Source organism: Trachypithecus francoisi, unplaced genomic scaffold (assembly GCF_009764315.1).
Source record: "Trachypithecus francoisi isolate TF-2019V2 unplaced genomic scaffold, Tfra_2.0 Lachesis_group8, whole genome shotgun sequence".
In the NCBI taxonomy this organism is placed as follows: Eukaryota; Metazoa; Chordata; class Mammalia; order Primates; family Cercopithecidae; genus Trachypithecus; species Trachypithecus francoisi.
The window spans coordinates 4189182-4211333 of NW_022681473.1; the positions used below are offsets into that span (position 1 = coordinate 4189182).

Sequence of the window (22152 nt, forward strand, 5' to 3'; positions counted from 1 at the left end):
CCTACTTGTTAAAGAGAAATCCGGCCCAAACCCCAGGCCTGGTACCAGCTGGCCCTGGGACTGCTCTTGCTATTACTTTTTCCTGGATGTTCCATACTGATACCCATCCAACTCTTCCAGGAAGACAATCTTAGGATTCAATGGACAGAAGTCTCCACTGCCACACTCCTTCCTAGTGCTTTTCACCGTAGCTCAATTACAGTGTTGCCCTTGCTTAGAACTATTCATTCCAACACACCATGATGTTTGCAGTGTTTTAACCTGGGACAGAGGTCAGGCCTCTGACCTGCATTTCGGAATTCAGTGCCATATCCTAGGCAAGTGGACCAGTCATCCAGGACAATGGGCCTGCCTCTACCCATGCCGGTACCACAGGTACCTAGAACAATTCCACTGATAGGCCACTAGAAAAGCAAGAAGCATTTCTGGACGTGGGGATCTAATCTACCCCCTGAAGCACTGCCTATGATCTCAAATTTCTTCCGCGACTCCCAACACTGACTGAAAACTGCTACTGTGTGGGATGTACACATTAGCAGGCGACTCACAGATGAGGGCGCAAAACAAATGCATGTGACCAGAACTGAGCTGGAGGACCAACATCTCAGTCGGGGTGGGAGGCCCCGAGCTCCCCACAGCCCGAGCAATGCCCTTGCAGCACCCACTCAGCGGCCCCGCCCTCAGGGCTGCATGCTCACCCGCTGCAGTTCTTGATTCTTCTCCTCCAACTGTGCTTCCATCTGCCGTAACCTTTCTTCAATGTTGCCATGTCTCTCTTCAGCCTGTCAGCAGAAACAGCATCAGCTTACCTCATCCTTACACTTCAGTAACAACATGCTGCATACTACTGCAGTGGCAACAGGCAGGACATGCTCTGCGTGGACTCTTCCGCCATACTAAACGAAAAGCATTTACTCATCCATCAACACAGCTTACAGGGCTTCACGTGCTGGGCCGGGAGGTGGCTAGCCCTCTTGTGTTGGTGATTCTGAAGCATGGCTGTTGCTGGTGACTGACTGGGTGTTTTCCCCCCAACCCCTATGCCCAATCTCAATGGAGTCGTGATTCCCCCATCCTTAGACTGCTTCTGGTTAGTCAGCATGGAAAGCAGAAAGCAGCAGCAAGCACAAGCAAGGAGCAGTGCACCCATTCTACCTTCCTAAGCTTGGAAGTAAGTTCCAACAGTTTAGCTTCCTTAGCAGCAGAGCTCCCAGAAGACAAAAGATCAGACTACATAGCCGACAAGGGACAGGAAAGATAACAAGGGAGAAAAGAAATTGAGACTTTAAAAGCAGATCATGGAGTAGGAGGAAAGGTTCTCTTACAGCTGTTAGCAACAAACTTGCTAGAAGGAACAGATCTGTAGGTCCTAAAACCATCTGAATGGTCCAGAAGGATGCCCTCCCCAGCAGCTTGAAAAGCCTGAGCCAGGAGACTCAGGATGACGGACAGCGGCCTCGGCTCCTGCTGCTCACCTGCCTGGCACTGCAGTGCTGGGCTCCCCATGCCCCAGAGGCTGGGTGTTTGCCCAGTGATGTGCTCCCTGGATTCCTGCCAATCCCAAGACCTATGACAGCATTTACCTCTTAAGCTGCTTCCCTCATGAATGGTGAGAACTTGGAAGGACTGTGCCTTTCACATGCCTAGTCAACAGTTGTTGGACAAATGAATAACTATTACTTAAAAACACATTTTTAAGTAATTTCAAAATAATAAAATTACTTAAAAATGTGTTTGTTAAGAATTTATCTTGATGGTGTTTTTAAAAGAATGGCATCTTCCTATTTCTGAGAAAAACTACCTTCTTTTACAGAGGCTTCTATCCTACGCTTAAGCTGGTGACCAAAACAACTTTAAGAAGCAGTAACTCTCAGATCACACATGCTGTGGACAAAGAGTATACAGCTCACAACACCAAGGGAGACTTCAGGATAAAAGGATCATGTCTGGCATTTATGAAGTGTTCCAATCTCAGATGAAAGAGCACTCAAACCAAATTCGTGCTCTTCCATGGATTTAGGTGCTGATGTAATAAGAACAGTGACAAACAAGGTACACAGGCAAGGCACAGTCACAGGCCTGGCAGCCGAACCAGAACAAAGCTCATGGCACTACCTTGGAAAGCGCTGCCACCCTCTGGGCCAGCTCCGCCTCCACCTCAGGGAGCGTCTCTGCCTTCCTCAGTGTCTGTTGCAGCTTTTGCTCTGCCAATTCCAAGCGCTCCTGTAACTGGCGGTTTTTATCTTCAGTCTATAAAATGAGAGCAAAGCATCAAAATGCAGCGAATCTTCTAGCTGTATCAGTTTTTAACAGATTGAAACACACTGAAATGCAGATACAGACTAAGAGAGTCATGATGGAAGAGCTACAGCGATGGGGGTTGCTTCTGGGTCAGGTTTTTTTTGTTTTTGTGTTTTTTGAGATAGTCTTGCTTTGTCACCCAGGCCGGAGTACAGTGGCACAATCTCGGCTCACTGCAACCTCCACCTCCCAAGTTCAAGCAATTCTCCTGCCTCAGCCTCCTGAGTAGCCGCAATTACAGGCATGTGCCACCACACCTGGCTAATTTTTGTATTTTTAGTAGAGACGGGGCTTTGGCATGTTGGCCAGGCTGGTCTTGAACTCCAAGTGATCCAACCGCCTCAGCCTCCCAAAGTGGTGGGATTACATGTGTGCACCACTGTGCCTGGCCTGGGTCAAATTTTCCTGTTGCCTGGAGTACATGCCCACTTTCCTGGGCTTGGTTTCAATGTGCAAAACATCTCTTGCCAAAGTATTTGCTCTTCCTAAATAACTTCTAAGAAACTTTTTTTTTTTTGTTTAAAGACAGAGTCTCGCTCTGTCACCCAGGCTGGAGTACAGTGATACTCTTACAAGAGTAAGTATGGTTTAACAAAACCACAGGAGACACAATTTCTTACTATAGACTTCATTGCCTTGTTTTTTTTGAGACGGAGTCTAGCTGGGTCGCCCAGGCTGGAGTGCAGTGGCGCAATCTTGGCTCACTGCAATCTCTGCCTCTCGGGTTCAAGCGATTCTCCTGCCTCAGCCTCCTGAGCAGCAGCTGGGATTACAGATGTGCACCACCACGCCCAGCTAATTTTTCTATTTTTAGTACAGACAGGGTTTCACCATGTTGGTCAGGCTGGTCTCAAACTCCTGACCTCATGATCCGCCTGCCTCGGCCTCCCAAAGTGCTGGCTGGGATTACAGGCGTGAGCCACTGCGCCCAGCCACATTTTTTATTTTAGACACGGGGTCTCGTTCCGTGGTCCAGGCTGGAGTCCAGTGGCACAATCATAGCACACTGAAGCCTTGAACTCCAAGGGCTCAAGTCATCCTCCTGAATAGCTAGGGCTAAAGGCACATTCCACCATGCCCAGCTCATTATTTATTTTTTCAATTTTCTGTAGAGACAGGGTCTTGCTCTGTTGACCAGACTGTTCTCACATTCCTGGGCTCAAGTGATCTTCCCGCCTCAGCCTCCCAAAGTGTTCGAATGACAGGCACGAGCCACTGCGTCTGACCAAGACTTCATTTCTCATACTATTCATTTATCATAGTGCTCCCACTTAGTAACAAATAGCCAGTTGCCTTGAAGTTCTTTGCCACTCTCTCCTCCTTTGGTAAAAATGCTAACAAGCAATAGATTAACTTTCAATTACAACAAAAGAAAAAATTGAGGACAAAATGGTTAAATCAAATATTACGTTATCAAAACCTATAAACTGAAGGAACTCCCACATGTCTTGAACATAATATTCTAAGGTCATAAAAACTTGATATTTGGACTTGATTTCCAACATGAAAGTGAGAGAAAAAGGGTCTTTAATTTCATTAATAATTAACTGAAGCCAGACAAAGATCGATAAAATCCATTACCTGTCGATGCATAGAATCTTTATTTGCAATTTCATTTTCAAGTTTATCATTGAGGTCATGCACAGATGTGGCTTCACGCTGTGCAGCGAGGTAGCGTTTTTCAAGAGTAGTGATTCTCTCTTCCATGTCTTCCTTTTGGGCCATGGCCTAAATCAGTATTTCAGAGGGTACAAAAAAGTAGGTAATTAACAGATTACACATTAAGATACTTAAGAGAGAAAAAAACTGAACTAAATCCCAAATTTCCAATCAAATTAAAAATTAGCATCCTCAGGCCAGATACAGCAGTTCACTCCTATAATTATAGTACTTTGGGATGCTAAGATGGGAGGATGGCTTCAGGCCAGGAGTTCAAGACCTTGTCTCTACAAAAATATTGTATTTTATTTTTTGAGACACAGTCTCCCTCTATCATCTAGGCTGGAATGCTGTGGTGCAATCAAGGCTCACCACAGCCTTGACTTCCCAGGCTCAAAGGATCCTTCCACCTCAATCTTCCCAGTAGCTGGGACTATAAGCGCACACCACTATATCCAACTAATTTTTAATTTTTTGTAGAGATAGAGGTCTTACTATGTCGCCCAGGCTGGTCTTGAATTTCTGGGCTCAAGAGATTCTCCTTGGCCTTCCTTTGGCCTCCCAAAGTGTTAGGATTACAGACGTGAGCCAGCATCCCTGGCCAAAAAAATTTTAAAGAAATAAAACTTAGCCACGCATGGTGGCATGCCCCTGTAGTCCCAGGTACTTGGGAGGCTGAGGCAGGAGGATTGCTCAAGTCCGGCAGTTGAAGGCTGCAATGAGCTATGATGGCACCACTGCACTCCAGCCTGGGTAACAGAGAGAGATCCTGTCTCAAAAAAAAAAAAAAATAGTGTCCTCAAAATTAAATTGAAGATGACGTCAATTTTCTCAAATGTGAATGAAAATGTAACTACCTCAAATATCATAAATATTCACCTATACGATTAACAAAGACTTGTTGCTCTTAATACTATGTCTAGCCACTCAGTTGACCAAGCTTTCCCATTTCTACATAATATTATAAAAATATATACACTCAAATATCTAAATATTTTTCAAGGAGGTGAAAGTGTCCTCAAAGAAGATGCAGTCTATGTCTGCCTCATGCTACAAATGGTCTCACACAGGACAGGGTGTGGCCTCTCTCAATGGATACAGTAGTAACATACAAATCTCACTTTCTAGGATAAGGGTTGGATGAAATCTCATACAATTACAAGATTTAGGCATACTGACAAATGGAAACAGAAGTACAAGTTCAATTTAATTGAACGCAACTACCTGAAGTCTACAAGATGATTACTACACAGTATCAAACACTTAAGGCTAGGACCAGAACTTTTTGCTTGTGAAATACCTGTCCTCCACCCCCAGAATCCACTATTTTCAAGTTGTTTCCTATTTATAAAATGACTAAAGTTAGCAAAGTGATAACTATTAAAAGTGACTACTAAAAGTGATGGGGAAAAAAGCTCGACATCACTGATTAGAGAAATGCAAATCAAAACCACAATGACACAGGATCTCACAGAAAGGCTATTATGGAAAAGTCAATAACAGATGCTGGTGAGGTTGTGGAGAGAAAGGAATGTTTTCCTACTGTTGGTGGGAGTGTAAATTAGTTCAACCATTGTGGAAGACAGTGTGGAGATTCCTCAAGGACCTCAAGATGAAAATCCCAACCCAGAAATCTCATTACTGGGTATATACCCAAAGGAATATAAATCGTTCTATTATATAGACACATGCATGTGTATGTTCACTGCAGCACTATGCACAATAGCAAAGACATGGAATCAACCTAAATGCCCATCAGTAGTGGACCGGATCAGGAAAATGTGGTACATATACACCATGGAACGCTATGAAGTCATAAAACAGAATGAGATCATGTCCTTTGCAGGGACATGGATGGAGCTGGCGGCCATTATCTTTAGCAAACAAGAACAGAATAACAACATACCTCACGTTCTCACTTGTAAGTGGGAGCTAAATGATGAGAACACAGGGACGCACAGAGGGGAACAACACACACTGGGGCCTATCGCAGGGTGGAGGGCAGGAGGAAGAAGAGGATCAGGAACAATAACGAACGGGTACTAGGCTTGGTACCTGGGTGATGAAATAATCTGTACAACAGACTCCCAGGACACAAGTTTCCCTACGTAACAGACCTAAGCATGTATCCCAAACTTAAAAGTTAAAACAAAAAATAAAAAAATAAAAGTGATAGGTCTTAAAAGAATTTCAAAATTCTCGGCATGTTAATCTCTGCCACATCATCTCCCGCTATAGCCAAAGAATATAACCTAGCAGGTGACACAGCACACGCAAATGCTCTTCCTGTGGTGAATCCCTACATGAAATTACTCACGCCAAACTATCAAACTGAAAAGCAGACGTTCCACGGTGGAGGTGCCTGACAAGGGACAAAGCGCAGGTTAGAAAGTGATGGGAAGGGCACTTGAGAAAGCACTCAGCCTCACTGTTCCATCATCAAATAGCTTCTCATAGTTATAATGGCAGAAATATTTGTCAGCAATGAGTATACTGCGACCTATTTTTACTATACGATCCTGATGACCCACGGAGAAGCAAATTCCACTCTTGATTACTTGTCTGACCATCAATATCCAATGCCACGAGTTCCTTGAAGGAGCAGGTCAGAAAACGGGAAGACCACCAGCAACGCCCCTTCCCACAGTTAACAGACTATAGTCACATTGCCCTATGCGAACTAGCACAGCCAGGATCAACGTCTGCTTGCTAAGCATGTGCGCAACAGAAGGCAATCTGAACATAAGAACAAATTAAGACAGCCTAGAAATTGCACAGATGAAGAATCTACAAACAAGGACATTAAAGAATATTAAAGCAGCATAGGTAGGAGGGGCCGGTGTGGCGTCCACTCCGTGGCCACATCAGTCAGTGGGACTAGTTCTCCTCCACTTTGAAGCGCTCAGGGACAGGAAATTTCACAACAAAAATGGAGAGGTATCTTATCGCAGTTTCACAGCACTCTTTCTTTTTTTTTTTTTTTTTTGAGGCGGAGTCTCGCTCTGTCGCCCGGACTGGAGTGCAGTGGCCAGATCTCAGCTCACTGCAAGCTCCGCCTCCCGGGTTCACGCCATTCTCCTGCCTCAGCCTCCCGAGTAGCTGGGACTACAGGCGCCCGCCACCTCGCCCGGCTAGTTTTTGTATTTTTAGTAGAGACGGGGTTTCACCGTGTTAGCCAGGATGGTCTCGATCTCCTGACCTTGTGATCCGCCCGTCTCGGCCTCCCAAAGTGCTGGGATTACAGGCTTGAGCCACCGCGCCCAGCCTCTTTTTCAATATAACTTATATAATAATCCAGGGTTGAAAGTAATTGGGAGAGCAAGGGACAAAAGGAGAAAAAAAAATCATTTAACTAAAACATTCCAAACATTCAACTTCATGACAAGCCTGTAATTTTTGTTATTGCTCACTTCACGGACATCTCCTTGCAATTTTGTGTTCATTTCTTCAGATTTGATGAGATCTTTTCTAGCAGTGTCCAGATCCTCTTCCAGCTCTGTCACGTGACTGGAGAGGGAAGCCAGGCGTTCTTTCATTTGGCTCTGTTCCCTTGACTGCTTACTTATGATTTCTTGGAGCTCAATTACTTTAGCAAGGTCTTCCTCATGGCTTAAAGAACCATCAGAAGATCTCTGATAGGGGAGAAAAAAAAAAAAAAAACAACCCTAAATACCCTTGTTTGGTGAGCTATAAAATAAAAATACTTCCAGGAAACAGCTAAAAGCAAAACTGACTTATGCAATCTGTCAGATTACACAATCTTCATGACCACTTCAGCTCTAAGCCGGCACTTTAGCAACCGTTTTCCACATAACCTGACACATGCTGTGGACAAATGAAATCAAACAGAATGAAGAGAAAGCCTACAGACTTGCCTTTCCATTCGTGCTTGGTGTATTTTCTTGTTCATGGTTTATGTCCAGCACTCCATCTGTTAGTGTTTTTTTCTGACTATTCTGCTCTTTAAGAATCATTAGCTGAAACCAAAAAATTGAATATGAGTATAAAATACCTTATGTAAGAGAAATAAACACAGAGCGCAAAACTCCTTTTGGAAAAACACAACTATAAACTGCTTAATATAGTATAAAAGAGAAAGCATATGGCAATGCTATCCAATCCGAAAATAACCAGATCATTAAAGATGGAATTTATTATCCACTGGCCAAATGAGTCCTTAGGCAACCATAGTTTTCTAGTCCTTAAAACGACCCAGATAGGTCGGTCCTCAATCAGGAAGATGAATAACAGGTGATATGCACAACTACAGTCCTTATACTTCTTTTACTTTTTTTTTTTTTTTTGAGACAAGAGTCTCACTCTGTCGCCCAGGCTGGAGTGCAGTGGCGCAATCTCAGCTCACTGCAACCTCCACTTCCTGGGCTTAAGCGATTCTCATGTCTCAGCCTCCCGAGTAGCTGGGACTAAAGGAACATGCCACCACTCCCAGCTAATTTTTGTATTTTTAGTAGAGATGGGGTTTTACCATGTTGGTCAGGCTGGTCTCGAACTCCTGACATCAGGTGATCCACCTGCCTTGGCCTCCCAAAGTGCTGGGTTGACAGGCGTGAGCCACTGTGCCTGGCCTTATGCTTCTTTTAATAATTAAAGGATAAAAATAAAAACCTCCCAGTTCAACTGATGATGAAGTCTCAAGCTTACCTCTTTGTGTGTGGCACCTAATTCCTCTTCTAACAAACTACATCTTTCAAGTGCTACTCGTAATCGCTCTCTCACCTGAAAATAAAAGGGGTTGAGTTTGTGTGTATGTGTGTATACTGTTTATTTTATTCTTAATACATAGTTAAGTGTAATATAAACACTTAATGTATATATTAGTGTAATATAACATAATAAAATACCATTAATGTCTGTCTTTGATCTTACTGTCACGAAAACTTGTTAATGGCTCTAAATTAAGTTTGAGAAAAACAAATCTTCCCCTGAAATACTAGGCTGTTGCAAAAGTAATTGCAGGGTTTGCCATTAAAAGTAATAGCAAAGCCCACAATTACTTTTGCAACAACCTAATACTACCCAATCTGTAACAGCAAATCAATATATATTAGTAATTTAAAGATATTTATGCCAATTAGTACTTTTTAAACCTACAAAACCCTGTCTTCTTAGAGAAATTATTTCCAAGAGTTCAAGAAGCTTCAAAAAACAAAAGTTACACCAACACTTGCGAAGCTGGCCTAATACACGGTATGTGCACAAACCAAGACTTATGTGGCTGATGGCACCTTTTCATCCAGAGCTTTGTGGTGTTCAAATAAGGACTTCAGTGCTTTCAGCACTTCCACTTCGCTGGACACGCCTGCTGGAGACTGCGCTTGTCTCTTCACCACGGTCATCCTAAGAGACCGCTCATGCCTGGAGACAAGGCATTCCAAATGCTCTAACAGCAGCTGAAATAAAAGGCCAAAATAAAGACTCGTTAAAGAGCACTTTTAATTTCATGATTGAATCTGGGGCAAATAATTCCTTTACAGTCTCATGCTAAAATGAAGTCCCTTCAATTCAGCAGAAAGACAAATTCCTCTCAACTGTATTAAAATATCATAAATTCTCATCACAAATTTCAAGCCATTAGTGTGTGATCATGCTGACTAATCACAGTCTGCTCCGTGGGAAAAGGTATGAAAAGTGTTTCAGGCCAGACAGAGTGGGTCATCCTTTTGTTCTGAGACAGCACCCCTCCTCCTGACAGTGGCTCCAGGGGCAGGCGGTGAACAGAAAGGTGACACTCACCCTGGTGTTATTCCTTTCTGCTTTCAGTTCAGCAATTTCTTCTTCCCTTTCAAGAAGCTGTTCCCTGCATACATTGAGTTCCTTAGTAAGTGCCGCAAACTCCTAGAAAATCACAAACCAAAATTAAATAAATAAGAAAGACCCTTTGAAGAAAGCCTTTCATCAAGGCTTCACCGTCCTCGCACAAAGGCAATCTCATTGCAAGTTACGGGGAAGGGATCTCTGTGATCCTCCAGAGAAAGATGGCGTCAATGGACTGGCCTAAGACCACAGACTCCCTAACAAATCACAACACTGACAGACCATCTCACTTTACTCCATCCCTGGGCCCTGGCACAAGGACGGCAGGCAAAGAAGGGGAATCCAAGTCCACCTTCTCAGCAGCCAGAGAAGTCCAACACATTTTCCTGAACAGGATCCTGACGTAAACTAAATGAAGACATTTTTAAATGACTCACAGATATGTGACCTAGAGTTGCTGGAGAGAGAGGAAAGAAGGCCTAGAAGGCTACCACCCCTGTCCTAGCCTCCCGTATCTTCCTTTTTCTTTCTGAGACAGGGCCTCACTGTGTCACCCAGGCTAGAGTGCATGGTGTGACCACGGCTCACTGCAGCTTTGAACTCCTGAGCTCAAGTGATCCTCCTGCCTCGGCCTCCCAAGTAGCTGAGACCACAGGCTTGAGCCACCGTGCCCAGCCTCTCTTCTAAAGTAATATTTCTTCTGCAAGAATCCCTACTGCGGGTAATCAACTTCCAGCATGACAGCACAAGAAACTCCACTGACCTGCTTGCTCCCAATGAAAACAGGTGAACCCTGTAAGAAAACAACTATTCAAAGACGCTTGAGGCCGGGCGCGGTGGCTCAAGCCTGTAATCCCAGCACTTTGGGAGGCCGAGATGGGTGGATCATGAGGTCAGGAAATCGAGACCATCCTGGCTAACACGGTGAAACCCCGTCTCTACTAAAAAATACAAAAAACTAGCAGGGCGAGGTGGTGGACGCCTGTAGTCCCAGCTACTCGGGAGGCTGAGGCAGGAGAATGGCGTAAACCCGGGCAGCAGAGCTTGCAGTGAGCTGAGATCCGGCCACTGCACTCCAGCCTGGGCGACAGAGCGAGACTCCGTCTCAAAAAAAAAAAAACAAAAAAACAAAAAAACAAAGACGCTGGAGATCATTCTAAGGGTTCACAGCAAACAACTGAAAATTCAGTAAGAAAGGCCAGTCTGTTGCATTTGAACCAAGACTGCTCCCTGCCTCCCCTTTCCAAGCCAGTGAGGCAGCAACTCCATTCCAGACTGCTGCTGACGACGCAGTGTCCTCTCCCCTGTTCCACCCCGCCCCAGCTACGTGCTGCTGATGCCACATCCTGACTAGTGCAGTCATGGGCGGGGGCCTTCCTACCTCTGTCCAGCCTCCACTCTGAAATGGAGGCTCAACTTTTGAGTATGGCAGGCTGAGAATACCAGAGGTCCCGATCAGCTGTGCCCCGGCTCTGGGAGGCGGTGGTTGCAGGGCTGGAGTGGCAAGCTGAGAGGGCCCTGGCTGCTACCATAAGACCAGGGGCGTCATTCAGGGAGAAACGAGTTTGGTGACGTTTAAACCTAAGGGCACTCTTTAAACCCAAGAGCAGTGGAGGTCCTAGTGAAGGCAACTGGAGGTGTGGGTTTAGTGGAGACACAGCCTGGACTGTGGCTGGGTAGTCTGCAGGGAGAGCTGGAGAATTCTTGCTGCAGGAGCCCACCAGGGTGGGAACAAATCTCCTAAAATGACTTCAGAAACTGTTTCTAGAATTAGCCACAATTTCACTGAATTGGTTCCTAATTATCCCAGGGCATTGCTGAAGACAACAGAAACATTTGTGGGACTCAAAACTGAGTGTGGTCAGAGAGAGTGGAAGAGAGCAGCAGGGTGACTGTGGACACACCCAAAGCTGCACCTGGCAGGGGAGTAACAGCAGAGGCTGAACACAGCAGGGGTGGGGAGGGGACACAAGCACATTTCACTACATGAATCTAGCATTCACTGAACTGGTTAAGCTGGCAAGTTTTACGTTAGTATATTTCGTTGCAATTAAATATATATATAGATATTATAAATATATTACACTGTGAGTTTTGGAGACAAGGCTGCTCCTAAGAGCATAAAATTAGCTGAAGAACATGAATAGCTCTTCAATTCAGTTTTTTTTTTTTTTTTTTTGAGACGGAGTCTCGCTCTGTCTCCCAGGCTGGAGTGCAAGGGTGCAATCTTGGCTCACTGCAAGCTCCGCCTCCCAAATTCACGACATTCTCCTGCCTCAGCCTCCTGAGTAGCTGGGACTACAGGCGCCTGCCACCAGGCCCAGCTAATTTTTTGTATTTTTAGTAGAGATGGGGTTTCACCGTGTTAGCCAGGATGGTCTCGATCTCCTGACCTCGTGATCCATCCACCTCGGCCTCCCAAAGTGCTGGGATTACAAGCGCGAGCCACTGCGCCTGGCCCAATTCAGTATTTTATTTTATTTTATTTTATTTTTATTTATTTCTTTTTTTTTGAGACGGAGTCTCGCTCTGCCGCCCAGGCTGGAGTGCAATGGCCGGATCTCAGCTCACTGCAAGCCCCGCCTCCTGGGTTTACGCCACTCTCCTGCCTCAGCCTCCCAAGTAGCTGGGACTACAGGTGCCCGCCACGTCGCTCGGCTAGTTTTTTGTATTTTTTAGTAGAGACGGGGTTTCAACGTGTTAGCCAGGATGGTCTCGATCTCCTGACCTCGTGATCCACCCGTCTCGGCCTCCCAAAGTGCTGGGATTACAGGCTTGAGCCACCGCGCCCGGCCTCCAATTCAGTATTTTAATGCATACTTGCAAACACAAAGAAATTTCAACAATACTAAAGATCACCCAAATGTGTCTTAAAACCTGATAAGGATCCTGTCAAGTGTTGAAACCTCTTCAGAGATCGAACGGAGAATTCAGAAGCGGGCTCCTGGGCTTGGCAGCATGAGGGAGGAGGGTGGGGAGAGGCCGCTGAGCAGACCGGTCTCCTGGAAGTGGGCTCCTCAGCTGGGCGGCGTGCGGGAGGAGGGTGGAGATAGACCGCTGAGCAAACCGGTCTCCTGTCCACGTCCTCCCATCAAGTTTGTTTTCCTTGTCTTAAGTTTCAGAGATTTCTTTTTTATGTGCCAATATTAATCATATCAAATGCCCTGATTTACATCTTCTCTGACAATTAGCTCTAGCTGACTGTCAGATCATCTAATGCCTAACTTTAATGAAACAGTGTCATCTTATGAAGGGGTTTATATATGAGAAAAGATTATTTCTCTTGCAGGCAAAAAGCAAACAGACTCAAACTAGCTTCAGTTAAAAAGCCATTATCAGGCCAGGCACGGTGGCTCAAGCCTGTAATTCCAACACTTTGGAAGGCTAAGGTGGGCAGATCACCTGAGGTTGGAAGTTCGAGACCAGTTTGATCAACACAGAACAACCCCGTCTCTACTAAAAATACAAAATTAGATGGAAGTGGTAGTGCATGCCTGTAATCCCAGCTACTCAGGACGCTGAGACAGGAGAATCGCTTGAACCCAGGAGACAGAGGTTCTGGTGGGCCGAGATCGTACCACTGCACTCCAGCCTGGGCAACAACTGCAAAACTCCGTCTCAAAAAAAATAATTAATAAATAAATAAATAGCCATTATTATGGCACATAACTGTCAAGTCAAAGTAAAGAGTTGCCTCCAGGCTTGCCTGAACACAGGACCTTGAATTTTATCATTGTGCCCCTCCACCTTGTCCCTGTTGTCTAGGTCAATTCTGTGAAGTAACTGCCAATCCACGAATTTTATCTTTGACTATATCCAGTACAGAGTCTATCATCCTGGCTAATGCCCTTCTCATTTACTAGGTTTCAAGTTCTTCTTCCTTTTTTTTCTTCCTTTATTTTTGGGTCACATCTTGCTCTTGTTTCCTTTTGGGAAATTTCTTGTTTTCATGGATGCTAATTTATGTTTTTAAGCATCTTAAACATCCTTATTTTGACAGTTTTTGCCAGACTGTCTGTCCTTAAATTTCCGATGCAGTAAATGCACAGCTCTGTAAGGCATCAGCTCTGTGAGGATGTGTATTAGAGTATAGAGGAACTGGGGTCTCTGGCTCATCGTGGTAGGAAGTTTGATGTTGGGTTTCAGGCTCATCGTGACAGAAGGTTTTCTGTTGCTGGCGTTCTCCTCCCTGTCTAGTGGCTCAGTCCATTCAGGCTACTATAACAAACTCCCATTACCTGAGTGGCTTAAAACAATAGAAATTCATTTTTCACAGTTCTCAAGGCTGGAAGTTCAAGAGCAAGGCATCAGCAGATTCGGTGTCTGGTGAGGGCCCAACTGCCAGCTTCTGTGACCTCACATGACAGAAGGGACCAGGGATCTCTATGGGGTCTCTTCTAAGCACATTATTCCATTCACAAGGAGTCCACCCTCATGACCTAATCCCTCCCAAGGGCTCTACCTTCTAATACAGTGAAACTAGAGAGTGGGATTTGAGCACGTGACTTTGGCAAAGCGGGGGACACAAAAGTATTCAGCCCACAGCACTAGTGTTCTGTGGTTGCCCTCCAAGCCTTCCAAGGCCTCAGTCCAGAACTAGGTTTTCCATGGTGATGCAGGATTCTGTCACGTGGTTATGTCACTGACAGTGCAGACCCTGGCAGAGAATCATGGAATAGCAGGGCTCATCCCAGGCCTTGCGTTCTACCTTCCTAGGACCACAACTGGCAATACAGCCTCAATCTCTATAGCAGAGAATTGCCTTAGATGGGGAAACCTTATCTAACTCCAGCTTCAAAAACTATCTAAGGCCAGGCATGGTGGCTCTTGCCTGTAATCTCAGCACTTTGGGAAGCCAAGGATGGAGGACTGCTTGAGCCCAGGAGTTCAAGACCAGCTTGGGCAACATAGTGAGACCCCATCTCTACAAAACATAAAAAAATAGCACACACCATGCGTAGACCCAGTAGCATAGACCCGGCTACTCAGAGGCTGAGACAGGAGGACTGCTTGAGCCCAGCAGGTTGACGCTGCAGTAAGCTGTGATCGTACCACTGTACTCCAGCCCGGGTGACGAGACCCTGCCTCAAAAAAAAAAAAAAAAAAAAAAAAAGCTACATCTAGTTCTAATTCCATTGAACACTTTAGTCCCTGTTACCCTTACCCCTGTAAAAACCCTAGGTTCCTACTGACACTGCCTGCTTGGAGCTTGCAGCTCAGTGGCCAGTGAAATCTAGTCAATTCGTGCTGACCATGCTAGGTTTCTAGTCTCTTTATGTACTGAAGGGTATTTCTCTTGCTTCGGGGACTGGCTATGCTTTTGGGTTTATTTCTCTACTTAAACTGTACCTTTTCACTGCTGTGTTTGGAGGGGAGATGCATCAAAGCACAAGTGAGTGCTTCCACCTCGATCGGACGTTACAGTTCATTCAAGAAAGAGTGCATATCTCGTCCAGGCTGGCTGCTGCGGCAACAGAGAAACAAGCCTGTCCACTCCTCAGGATGCCTTAAAGAACAGATAAGCTGGCAGGAACCTCAGAGCAGCAAGTGCTCTGGGTGAGAAGTGCCCAGGATACTGCAGGATCTGAACAGAAGCCATCCATGATGGGAAGTGGGAGTGCTTCTCGGAAGGTTTGCTGAAGGACATAGCACTTGAATTGAGCTGAATTCTGAACAAGCTGTAGAGCCAGTGAGAGCCTCTTTCACAAAAGCAGGAAGGTATCTGATAAGCGAGGGCTTCAGCAGGGCTGGGGCACGGGCAGCATGCATGGAGGAAGCAGGTGAGGTCAGAAGTGGGCAGCTCTTCAGAGACCACAGCACACAGCACGGAACCTGGATTTCATGTTGAAGGCTACAGAAATTGCCTTATCTACAGACTTTGAGGACCCTGAACAGAAAATGGGGCAAAACTGGTAAAGTCTCAGTCAGTCATTAGCATAAGGGATGTGCTCGAAATGGGTTTGTTGGAGCAATGAAAGGTCACTGGGTGAGCAATGTAAGGTCACTGGGTGAATTCACTGCAATAATCCCAGGGAAAAATGAGGGTCTGAACTAAGATCAGTATTAGAGAAAAGAAGGAGCCTAAGTAAGAATTCTCATGAGCTGTGTGCCCTTCACCAATTTTCAAAGGATTCCCCTGGATTCTGTGTTCAGAACAGCCTGTGAGAAGGCGAGGCCAGAAGTGCGGAGATGGGTAAGAAATGACGGCAATTACGCAGTAGACCAGGGTGGGCGCACCGCAGGTGGTGAGAAGCAGGGACCCTGGACCTCTTCACCGCAGAGGCAGCAGGAGTTCCTGACAGGTCAAAGATCACAGAGAAAGAAAGGCCCAAGGATGCCTCCACGGATTCTTGAGGGACCAAGTGAATGATGGAGTCATTGGTTCCTGAGAACAGAGTGCCTACGGGAAGAGTATGTTTCGAAGGGAAGATGTCAAAGTTTGGGTTTGGACGTGCTTATTAGACAATCGAGTGCAATTCACATTCTGAAGTTCTTGGGTGTGTTGCAGAGACTGCAAATAGGGATAATCATTTTGTTCCATGCAAGTCAGTGAGGCCCTGGGTGGAGGATGAGAAGAGATGGGGATCAAGCCCCCACAGTCTCATTGAGGGGCATCAGCAAAAGAGGGTAGGAGCAATCAGAGAGAAGGAGGAAAACCAGGAAATCCTTCAAGATCTTTGAAGATCCTTATTTCCAAGAGGATGATTAACTGTATTCAATGATGCTGGTGGATCAAATGAGCCGGCTGATGCTCGCTGGTTGGACTTGCTGGAAGGAGATCAGTGGTGACTGTAACAGCTGCAGCATGCTGCAGTGGCGAGTCAAAACTCTCACTAGACTGAGTTCAAAGAGAATGGGAAGAGTGGAAGTAAAGCAGGGAGTACAGAAAATTCTTCCAAGAAACTCTGCAGTAAAGGGGAAGGAAAACAGTGCAGTGGCTGGAGAAGATGTGAGGTCACGGAAGACCTTTGCAGGATGAGACAGACATCTGCATAGTGAGGGCAAGAATCCAGAGGGGAGGAGGGAACTGATAAGACTCCAGCTGAAAGCAGGTAAGTCAAGCGACTAAGAGGAGAGGCTGACATTTGCTGGGGCACACAGATCACCTGCAGTAAAGGGAAAGAGGGCAGACTACATGGGGTGCAGATCCAGAGATGTGGTGGGAGTTGGTGGAAGTTCTTTTCTGATTTCTTCCAATTTCACAGAGAAAAAACAAACACAATGTCATCATTCTGCATCTGCATTTGGGGAAGACAGGAGGGGAGAAGGTATGAAATGGCATCTAGAGGAGAGAATGGGTAGAAGAAAGAGGGCGGGATGCGCTAATAGGGATGCTGGCGGCACTCAGGGCCTCTGCGGGTCAGTGGAGGTGAATGGGCATGGAGAACGGACTGAATGGGGTGGTTTCTGCCAGGTAAGTGCAATGAAGTAGAAGAGGCAAGGGAGCTGAAAGGCTGGCAGGGCTGGGAGGGTAATAATGGACCAGAAGAGGAGATGCAGGATCCTGACAAGGTGGCAGGGTCCCAGGACTGTCAGTCCCAGGAAGGTGGAATATCGGTGTTTTATTTTTAAAGTCTATTATGAACAAATTTCGTCACCTTTAAATGAAAGACCTAGTCAGAGCCTAAGTCCTCATAACCAGGACCTGGAAGTGGAGGAAGAGCACTTCACAACTCAGATGGTGCAAAAACCATGCAGCCTGAGTTACTACTGCACATCCCGCACTGACCAACCCTCTAGAAACAGGAAGGCTCCCACCTGGCCCCACCTTCACTCCCGCACAAACCCCCCAGCACGCTGTCACTCTTCCAGCACCAGCAGCAAGCCTTTTTCTCTTTCATACAGTTTCCCTAAGGTTTTCCTAAGAACCCCAAACTATCCTCATTCAATTTCCAGATTTTAGATTTGCCTCTAAAACCAAAGAGAATACAGATAATTCCTATTATTTTGGTTAAATGTAAGTATTCCCAATATATTCAACTACCAAAACTATTCTATGGTATACTACTGTGGCTAGAGTAGAAAACAAATTTATAGATGTTGATGATTCTTCTACTCAAAGAAAAAATCTTTCTCTCTGCTCAGAAGAATCCAACAACTGAAAATATGTCAAAGCAAATTTAAACTTAGGAGTTTAGGTAAACATTAGACAGGAAATTCCAAAGTTTAAGATCTCAAAAGCATGTTCCTATATGCACTGCTTGTATTATTATTGCAGAAAAAAAAGGTAGGAACCCCAAATATGTGCAATAAATGATCTACCTTATTACATCACAGGAATCTAATTGTCAGTGTACATTTTTTCCTATTTAGGGAAAAAAAGTTAAGTTTACGTTAAATAGACCACTAGTTTAAAGTGACATTCTATTTAATAACTAAAGTGTCAAGTATTTTCTGAAACAGAATAGATGCAATAATTACTGGAATATTTTCATTTAAAATATAAGTCTGAAGAATGCAAACATGTATTTCTATCTGACATTATCTAGGATTGAGAAGACAGAAAATAACACTAAAATCAGTTAAAGAACTTAGTTTCACATAATGCCTGATAATGCTGATGTTTATCATTTCTGGACAAAAGGTTTAGATCTGGATAATAGGTTCATATTATATAGACCAGACATTATTACTCAAAAGCCACAATCAGGTCAATTTCAAGTTAAGCCCTATGGATCAGATGTGACATTGATTGCCAAAAGCGATCCACCTTTTCTCTTCCTGTCATTCCAACGGCTTAAAGTAGCCCCCATCACCAGTGGGAAAGGGGTAGCAGAGGCTCATGGTCCCCACCCCTCACAGGGGTGCCTGGGCCCTGCCCCTTAGCCTTTCCTCTTCCCGTTTTCTTTACTTGGCCATAACATGTTACAATTCCACATCTCTTATTCTCTATAATCTCCTTCAATAGCTCTGCTTTGCTTTTTAATTACTTTTCATTATTTCACTAACCTTTTGCTGAAAATGAAATAAAACTTCACTCAGTGGAATATTATTCAGCCATAAAAAGGAAGGGAAATTGGCAGGGCACAGTGGCACACAGTGGCTCATGCCCGCAATCCCAGCGCATTGGGAGGCCAAGACAGGCAGATTACTTGAGGCAAGGAGTTCAAGACCAGCCTGGCCAAAATGGCAAAACCTCGTCTCTACTAAAAATACAAAAATTTGCCAGGCATGGTGGTGCGTGCCTTAATCCCAGCTAGTTGGGAGGCCGAGGCATGAGAATCACTTGAACCTGGGAGGCAGAGGCTGCAGTGAGCCAAGATTGCACCATTGCACTCCAGCCTGGGCAACGAGAGTGAAACTCCGTCTCAAAAATAAATAAATACATTAAAATGTTTTAAAAAGGAAGGAAATTCTGACACATAATACAATATGGGTGAACCTTGCGGATGCTGGGCTGAGTGAAATAAGCCAGTCACGAAAAGGGAGAATACTGTAGGATTCCACTTATATGAGGTCTCTAGAGCGGTCAAACTCAGAGAGACAGAAAACAGAATGGTAGGTGTTTGGACAGCGCTGGGTGGGGAGGGTGAGACAGGGAGTTGGTGTTTAATGGGGATGGAGCTTCAGTTTGGGAAGATAAGAAAGTTCTGGAAATGCATGGTGGTAATGGTTGCACAACAATGTGATTATACTTAATGCCATGAACTGGGCGCTTAAAAATGGTTAAGATGTAACTTTTACCTTACATGTATTTTACCACACACACAAAAAAAACCCAGAAAAAAAGAACTTCACAGGAGGCAAAGCCTGCGTCTTCTCAGTGGAAGAGAGGTCTAATACGTGGACACAAGGACCTGAGAAACCGGCATGCAGAGCTCACACTGTGATCTTCAGGCAGCAGAAGCTACTCGCCTCAGTCTAGGTTTAAAAGCATGTCAAATTTGAAATAAAGAAAACTGGAAGTTTATATATTAAAATGAATGAGCAAATCATGTTTTGAAACTCTGGTGCCATGATTAAAAGTATGCTAATAAACATCTATATCTATCTGCCCATCAGTCCATAGATAGATGGAAGGGTAGACCACTCCTAGTGATAGAAGGGGGACAGGAGGACACTAGAAAAGAAGACCACAAACTTCACACTTTTATAAATTTTATGAAAATTTGGTCTCATCATCTCACTGAATTCTAACCATGAATTCAAAGCCACTGTGACTGAAGTAGCACGGGCTTTTCAATCACTGGACATTATTTGCATGTAACAGACGACATAAACATTTTAAGGTTCCACTGTATCTGATATGGCTGTGAACCCACCCAAAGTCTCATCTTGAATGATAGCCCCCTAATCCCCATGGGTCAAGGGCAGGGGACCAGGTGGAGGTAATTGGATCATGAGTGCGGTTCCCCTGTGCTGTTCTCGTGACAGTGAATGAGTCTCACGAGATCTGATGATTTTGTAAGAGTCTAGCATTTCCCCTGCTCGCATGCATTCCGTCCTGCCGCCAGGTGAAAGAGGGACCTGCTTATCCTTTGCCTTCCCCCACGACTGTAACTTTCCTGAGGCCTCCTCAGCCATGTGGAACGGTGAGTCAATTAATCCTTTCCTTTATCAATTACCCAGTCTTGGCATTTCTTCATAGCAGTGTGAGAATGGACTAATAAAATATCTTATTTATTTTCCCTGTCAGTTTCTCTTTAAGAAATACATGCTGAAAAAATGTATGCCCATACTTAGTGTTTAGTGACCAAATAAATACTGAGTTAAAAAAACACAGTACAGAACCACATTTCCGTATGATCCTACTTGGTTAAAAGCAAGTACACGCTTTTATGTATTTTTCAAGTATACATAAGATAAAATATAGAAAGATGCACACCAAGCTGCTGATGCTGGTTACCCACTATGGTTGGGAATGAGGGTTGGAAGTAAGATAATTTACTTTTTTTTGTTTTAATTTTTAAGTCTGTATTGCTTAGCATTAAAAACAAAAAAGATCAGTCCTCCTTTCTCTTTTTGTCTTCCTAAACAATGCTAAACCCAAGGACATGATCAGAATACACGGTGTCCACATGGACACGTAACTTGTTCAGAAACATTTCCTCAGCCTGCATCCGTCGGTCCTCAGTTCTGTTTCCTGCCCGCTTACTCACCACTGCAACTGTCTCCAGCGCCTGCTGCTTGCATGGCACTCACCACTTCTCCTCTGCTAAACCCAAAGGCCAGCTCCAGTCCTCACCTACTGGGTAGCCGCTGACTGTTCACCCCCATCTATTCACCTCACCCGGTCTCCTCTCTGACTAGTCACAGAACGCTGGCGCTCCTGGGGTTCCACATTCCAGGTCTGCTGCTCACCCCATGCAGTGTGCCTGCCTGATCCAGCCTGTGTCCACAGCTTCAATCACCTACTCTAGGCAAATGCCCAACTGCCCTTTTAAAAATTTCTATTTGAGACGGGGCCTCCCTCTCTCACCCAGGCTGGAGTGCAGTGGGGCAATCACGGCTCACTGAAACCTCGACTTCCTAGGCTCAGGTGATTCTCCTGCCTCAGTCTCCCAATTATCTGGGACCACAGGCACGCGCCACCACGCCCAGCTAATTTTCTGGAGAGATGGGGCTTTGTCATGTTGTCCAGGCTGGCCTCAAACTCCTGGGCTCAAGTGATCCTCCTGCCTCCACATCCCAAAGTGCTGGGATTACAGGCAAGTTATCTTGGAGGTTCAAAAACCTTTCTCCACACTGAGCTCATCATCTTCTTCCTGCCCCAATTCCCAACTCCTCATAAGCCTTCACTCAGTGGACATCAGCATCCAGTTGTCCAAGTCAGACACCGAGACATCACATCGCCTCCTCCTCCACAGTAACCACTTGCTGAGGACCCCTAATTCGCCCTCACACACATAAGTTCTAGAACTGCCCACTCCTCTACCTCCTCACCCCAGCTTCCTTTATCCAGGCCACTGTGTCTCCATAGCCTACTACAAAAGCTGCCTAACTCATCCCTGCCTCTAATCTTTCTCCACTCCGATCCATTCTCTGTGTTTTCCGAAACAAATCAGACTCTGTGACTTTCCTGCTTAAAACCCTTCAGTAACTTCCCATTGCCCTTAAGGTCAAACCCAAAGCTCCCCTAATAACTTCTAACCCAAATGAGAAGTCATAACACACACTTCTGTTGCACTATCTGCCAGACATTGTTCTAAGCACTTAACATGGATTGCCTCATCCAGTCCTTGAAACTCTATCAGGAGCACACAGAAGAGAGGTCAGAGTGGCAGCTCCAGAAGTCAGCTCTGCCCATTCTGACTCCTACTTCTCACTCCTCACCTCATGCTTCACAGCACATCAGTCACAAAGCAATCTATAGCTCCCTCAACATGCCGTCTGTTCCTCTGCTGGCCCTCCACACCACAGCTGTTCCCGCTGATCTCTGAATCTGCTACCTTTCCCTGACCAGCTCCCACTTACCTG

The 22152-nt window shown here is 45.2% G+C and overlaps 1 protein-coding gene across 10 annotated transcripts in view; it reads right to left on the reverse strand.

Annotated features, from left to right (window-relative positions):
• The window catches only part of PPFIA1 (PTPRF interacting protein alpha 1), a 122774-nt gene that overhangs the window by 56123 nt on the left and 44499 nt on the right, over nucleotides 1–22152 (reverse strand). For 7 of the 10 annotated variants that reach the window (XM_033206218.1, XM_033206215.1, XM_033206217.1 and 4 more), the window contains exons 3-11: nucleotides 9715–9816; nucleotides 9207–9371; nucleotides 8623–8697; nucleotides 7836–7937; nucleotides 7371–7592; nucleotides 3883–4029; nucleotides 2116–2250; nucleotides 1156–1230; nucleotides 699–782 (exon numbers count right to left, since the gene is read on the reverse strand). In XM_033206218.1, coding sequence (XP_033062109.1) covers nucleotides 699–782; nucleotides 1156–1230; nucleotides 2116–2250; nucleotides 3883–4029; nucleotides 7371–7592; nucleotides 7836–7937; nucleotides 8623–8697; nucleotides 9207–9371; nucleotides 9715–9816 — 1107 coding nt within the window. The remainder of the gene's footprint in view (nucleotides 1–698; nucleotides 783–1155; nucleotides 1231–2115; nucleotides 2251–3882; nucleotides 4030–7370; nucleotides 7593–7835; nucleotides 7938–8622; nucleotides 8698–9206; nucleotides 9372–9714; nucleotides 9817–22152) is intronic. The other 3 variants (XM_033206221.1, XM_033206216.1, XM_033206219.1) reach the window with 1 other exon arrangement.